Consider the following 5,806-nt stretch of genomic DNA (forward strand, 5'->3'; position numbering starts at 1 on the left):
TGTGTATGGGTGTTTTGTCCATGTCTTAGTTAGAGTTTTATTGCTGTGAAGAGACACCACAGCCATGGCGACTCTTATAAAGGAAAATATTTACTTGGGTTTCAAAGGTTTAGTCCGTTATCCTCATGGCAAGAAGCACGGTGGCAAACAAGCAGACATGGTCCTGGAGAAAGAGCTGAGAGTTCTATATCTTGATCCGCAGGCAGCAGGAGGATCTCTACAAGCCCATGGGGGCTTTTTCTTTCTAAACCACCACATTCCACTCCCTGGCCCCCATAGGCTTACAGCCATATCCTAATGCAAAAGTCCTCATAGTCTGTAACAGTCTCAAATATGTTTAAAAGTCCGAGGTTCAAAGTATCTCCCGAGACTCATGTAATGCTTAACTGTAATCCCTTGTAAAATCAAAATCAGAAAGCAGATCACATGCTTCCAACACATACTGGCATAGGATATATACATAAACATTCCAAAAGTGTGGAAAGGAAGCAAAGTGGGGACCAAAGCAAGACCAAAAACCAGCTGGGCAAACTCCAAACTGCGTCTCCATGTCAATATCAAAGTGTTCTTCAGCTCTTTAACTCCTTTCAGCTTTGTTGACTGTAACACACTTCTTTCTCTTGGGCTGGTTCCACTCCTTGTTAGCAGCTTTTCTCAGAAGCTATCCCATGGCTCTGACATCTCTAACATCTTGGGTTCTCCAAAGCAATTCAGGCTTCGCCTTTACAGGTTCACACAGTGGCCTCTCTAGGCCTCCATGCAGGGACACCCCTGAAGTATGTCGGCCTCAGCGACTTTCCTTATCCTCAGAGGGAGATTCCATAATCCCTTTCTTCTATCCTTGACTCTAAAGCCTGGACCACATGACCAAAGCTGCCCAGTTCCACTGCTTGCTGGGTTTGGAATATGGCCTTCTTGTTCAATTACATCTTCACCAGCTTTCTGTTTTCAATGGTTTCCTTCACTGCCTAAATTTGGCTGTCCTGAAACTCAATCTGTAGACTCAGCTGGCCTCAAACTAGGGCTGGAATTAAAGGCACGCCCCACCATGCCCAGCTCTAAGCTTTCATTTAGTTCCTTTTCACAGGTTGGAAGCTTAGCTGGGTAGGATCTTGTTCTGAAGTCGCCACTCCCTTTGTTTCATTTAACATCTGGCTTTTCTTTAGTTTATTTCCTTGAACACTTTCTGGTGCCCCTTTTCTCCTTGAATCATACATTTGTAATTTTCCTTGCTCCGCTTCCTCCTTTTCATTATAGATCTTCATAAGACCGGATGCTAATACCCACACAACATAGTCAATACTAGGCTGTTTTGAAATTTCCTCTGCCCATGCAACTAATCCAAAACTCTTCAATTTAACCTCAGGAAAACTTTTTTGGACAAGAAGAAAAAATAAAAGAAGCCACCATCACAAGAATGGTCTCTAGGCCACATACAAATATTCTTGTCCTCTGAAACCTCTTGAGCCAGGCCTCCAAATTTCAAATCACCCTCATCACCACTGTCTTCCATGTTCCTACTCCTATGGCCCAGTAAGTCCCACTAAATCATGCAACTGTTTTTCTAATCCAAAGTCCCCAAGTCCACATTCCTCCAACCAAAACATGGTCAATCACAGCAATACTCCAGCCCCTGGTATCAACATCTATCTTAGTTTGGGTTTATTGCCACACCACAAGCCTGCAGGTATGTCTGGGAACCACTTGTATGCCTGGTGCCCACAGAGGCCAGAGTGGGCATTGGAGCTCATACAAGATAGCTGTGAGCTACTCTGTGGGTGCTGGGAGCTGAAGAGGGTCCCCTGGAAGAGCTGCTAATGTTCTTAACTGCTGAGCTGTCTCTCCAGCCCCTCACTAGGCTCTTTAACTGTGTTTTGGGGACCAAAATTCTGGTTGACACACCATACTTGAGTGGCAAGCACTTTCCTACCTCTGCAGCCCCAAATCATTTTCATTTTTTTTCCGACAAGGTCTCACTGTGTAGCCAGGCTAGCTTGCTTAGCCTCTCAAGTGTCAGGATAACAGGTGTGTGCCATCTTATCCAGTTACTAAATTCTGTTTGCTTTGTTTGTTTGTTTGTTTTGTTTTGTTTTTTCAGATGGAAACACAAGCAGCAAGGGAACTGGGCCTGACGGTCACTCAAGCAAGAGCACTCACAGTGGCCGTACTAGGGGTCCTCACGGTGCCCAGCCTGTGCTGGGCTAAAAGTCGGGTCTGGCCCACCCACCTCTGTGCCCGGTGGTGGGTTGGGATCCCCAATCTCCTGCAGTCCAACAAGGCTATTCACACACCCATTTCATTCAGAAAGAATCGGATTTCCAGATAAACTCTTATTTCTTGGGGTTATCAGGACTGGAAAACTCAGTTCACCAGGGGGAAACCGGGTCGTTTTTGTTTCGTTTTTCCAGACAGGGCTTCTGTAAGTAATAGCTCCGGCTTTCCGGGCTGGGCTGACCAGGCTGGCCTTGAACTCAGAGATCCACCCGCCTCTGCCTCCTTAAAGGTGTACGCCACCATGCCCGGCTCATCTTCTCTATTTTTGTGCCCACTCCAAGGAAGAAGGGATAGGGACCCACACAGCCCCCACTTTATGTCCACTGGGCAAGGCGGAACTGAGATGGCCAAGGCTAGACTTCGTGTCCACCCACTCCACGGAAAGAAGGGGATATCCTCTCACATCCCTGCGTCCGTTGTGAGGACGGGTAAAAGATACCCCTAAATCACGCGCCCATTGAGGGGCAATCAGGATCCCAGCCTTCCCCTCCGCCCCGCCAACTTGGTGCCCATCCTGGGAAGGGGCGTAAGGTATCCACCAGGCCTCACCCTCCGCCCACGCCCAGTCCGGGTCTCATGACTTTGCCTGGAACAGAGAGTGATGACAGTGAAGGGTGCGGCGCCCCGCCCCGTCGCTTTGTCACGTGTCACGCGTCCGGGGGGCGGAGCCGAGCCAGGTTTTTCTAGGGTAGGGACACCTAGGGCTCCCAGTTAGCTCTGTCCTTAGTTTCTCTGTACCCACCCAGCCCACTGCAGCCAAGATGATGTGTGGTGCGCCATCCGCCACGATGCCGGCCACGGCCGAGACGCAGGAGATCGCCGACAAGGTGAGGCTGGGCCCGGGTCAGGCCAGCAGGAGGCGGGCATGCGGGGACCCGCTGGCCTGAGGGACTGGCCTGCCCAGATCGGCTCGGGTCCCACTGTAGCAGGCTTCCGTCCGCACCTGTGGCTGGGAGCTGGGACTCTGGGCCTGGTTGGGGCATTCAGGGACCGGGACTAAGCAGCATCCTCCGCTGCTTGCATGCAAGAGGGCCGCCCTCCTCTCAGGAAACGCGCACAGAAATCGGTGGAGGGATGAGGCAGTCCCTAAGAGTTCAGGAAGGAAGTTCTCAGGGTTAGAGCCCAGGCTATCCCGAAAATGAGGCTCCTTCTCTTACCTTAAGCCCAGGCCTAAACAAGAGGCTTAATGAAAGCCAACCTGGGGTACAGTGGTAGTCTCCTTAAAATAAAGAGCTAGGACTGTATAACTCCGTGGCAGAACTCACCCCCTCCCAGGCCCCGGGGGAGAAAAGTTAAAACCCAAAAGTTGCAGAACTTGCTTAGATTCCCTAGTCTGCAACCAGAGGATGAACCTGGCTGGAAGGGACTGTTGAACACTTGAAGGCTCAGTAGCCGGTTACTGAGTCCGGACAGCCCTTTCTGTGGCTGTTAGCAGAGCAGAGAATCTATACTGGTTTGGGAGGTTCAGGGTATTAGCAAGAGAAGTCAAACATGTCCACCCTTTTTCAACTGTTGTCTGTCACTGGTCTCACTCAGCCTGGAAAGATTTGCACCCCTGACACTGAACTGAGCCCAGTTAAAAGGGAACCCTGGCCAGGTGTGGTGTCATGGGACACCGACACTCAAGAGACAGAGGCGGGCGAATCCCTCTTGAGTTTGAAGCCAGCCTGGAACTGCATAACTCCAGGCCAGCCATAGCTACACAGTGAAACCCTGTCTCAAACAAGAAGGTACAGTGTTCCTCTTTATCAGAGGGGCCAGCAGCTTACCACACCCCCAGCAATGAGGAACATGGTGTTGAGAGATGGCAGGGAAACTCCTGAGAGAGGCACCTGTGGATGAATCTGAGCCCTTCTCTTCTCGCCCACTGTCCAGGTGAAGACCCAGCTTGAAGAGAAAGAAAATCAGAAGTTTGATGTCTTTAAAGCCGTATCCTTCAAGAAACAGGTAGTGGCCGGCCTCAACATCTTCATCAAGGTGAGCACTGAATAGTGGCTTGGGAAAGAACTGGGGCTGTGATCCCATGGTAGAGCAGAGTGTCCTGCAACTTCAGTCTGAGAGGGTTAGTTTGGGATGCTGGGGTTCCCAGCCTTGAAGGAGGAGGTAAGCATCACATCATCACTGGCCCAGTTGCTGGTGCCCTGTCCAGACTCAGCTTTCTAAGGCTGGGTTGAGCCTGGGGCCGGAACCTCACCTTTCCCTCGGGGGCATCTCTTTCTCTGCTTCCAGGTTGATGTTGGTGATGATAAATACGTGCACCTGAGGGTATTCGAAGCCCTCCCTCATGAAAACAAGCCTTTGACCCTGTCTTCCTACCAGACCAACAAAGAAAAACATGATGAGCTGACCTACTTCTGATTCTACAGCCCCTTTGCCAAATACTTCATCTTTTCAATCTGTGTTTGGGACCACAAAGTTAAATACCCCTCTGTGATTGAGGGGGTGGAGTTAAGCAGCTTCTTTTGTGATTCCAAAACTGCACTGTATTTTGTTTTCGTCCAAATAATTATTTTCAGAAAGCTGTATATGATCTCTCTCTAAATATATTATATATTTTTAGAGACTATACAAACTGTGTCTTTTGTCTTGAATTTTTCCCTTAGTTTAAAAAAATCACAGTCACCCCTGGATGGTGCATGCCTTTAATCCCATTGCTTGGGAGGCAGAGGCAGGTGGATTTCTAAGTTTGAGGCCAGCCTGGGACAGCCAGGGCTACAAACAGAAACCCTGTCTCAAAAAACAAAAACCAAAAAAACAAAAACAAAAAAACCCCCACAGTTGCAATGTAGCTATGCCAAGAAAAGGCAAATAATGTTTTGTTTTGTTTTGTTTTGTTTTTACTTCCGTGCTATTTAACTTCTTCATTTATGTGCCAGTGTATGAGCACATACATGCATGCTGTTGTGTACATATGGAGGTCAGAGGATACCCTGCTGGAGTTGACTCTCTCCTTCCACTTTATGGCTCTCTGGGATTGCTGTCACAGGGATGACAGCAAGCGCTTTAGCCACTGAACCGTTTATAAACTGGTACCAGGCTCCGGTTTAACCCCCAGCTGCAAAAACAGTTATTCACAGCTGAAGTGGCCCCGTGGGTAGAGTCCCTTCTTTGAGCGACATGACCTGAGCTCGCCTGGGAAAGTTTCTGGGCCAGCGAACTGGAGTGAGTGCAGAGAGGAGGGAGGTGGTGGTGAAAATGAATAATGGGCTGTGCCTCCTGTGCCACTCAAGACTTCAAGAACAAACCTGTTTAACTCAGAGGCAGAATGTATCTAGTCAGGGGATGCCCTGATTGGATCCCCAACACCAAAGACGGCAGATAGAACATGCAAAGTGAAACCTGTTTTGCACCAGCCCTGACTTGTTCCCTCTCAGGAGGCTCAGTGCAAGCAGGGGCTAATGTGTCATCCAACAGGGAGGTGAATCAGCAGCATTGGCTGGGAATCCCCTCAGACTATGAGCAACCAGAGCGAGCAATCAGTGGGCAGAAGCTGGGTTTAGGAGTAGAAGCTATCTATGCAGGCAGGACAAAG

General features: G+C 49.3%; 1 protein-coding gene across 1 annotated transcript; it reads left to right on the forward strand.

The window, feature by feature from the left end:
* The first annotated feature begins 2,945 nt into the window (after window positions 1-2,945).
* Window positions 2,946-4,846, forward strand: Cstb (cystatin B). Its single transcript, XM_055607161.1, has 3 exons — window positions 2,946-3,101; window positions 4,150-4,251; window positions 4,504-4,846. The coding sequence occupies exons 1-3, from the start codon at window positions 3,036-3,038 to the stop codon at window positions 4,630-4,632; spliced, it is 297 nt and encodes a 98-aa protein (XP_055463136.1). The 5' UTR covers window positions 2,946-3,035; the 3' UTR covers window positions 4,633-4,846.
* Window positions 4,847-5,806: the final 960 nt, after the last annotated feature.

The sequence above is a fragment of the Psammomys obesus genome, unplaced genomic scaffold (genome assembly GCF_907164565.1).
Source record: "Psammomys obesus unplaced genomic scaffold, mPsaObe1.curated_primary_1811, whole genome shotgun sequence".
Classification (NCBI taxonomy): domain Eukaryota; kingdom Metazoa; phylum Chordata; class Mammalia; order Rodentia; family Muridae; genus Psammomys; species Psammomys obesus.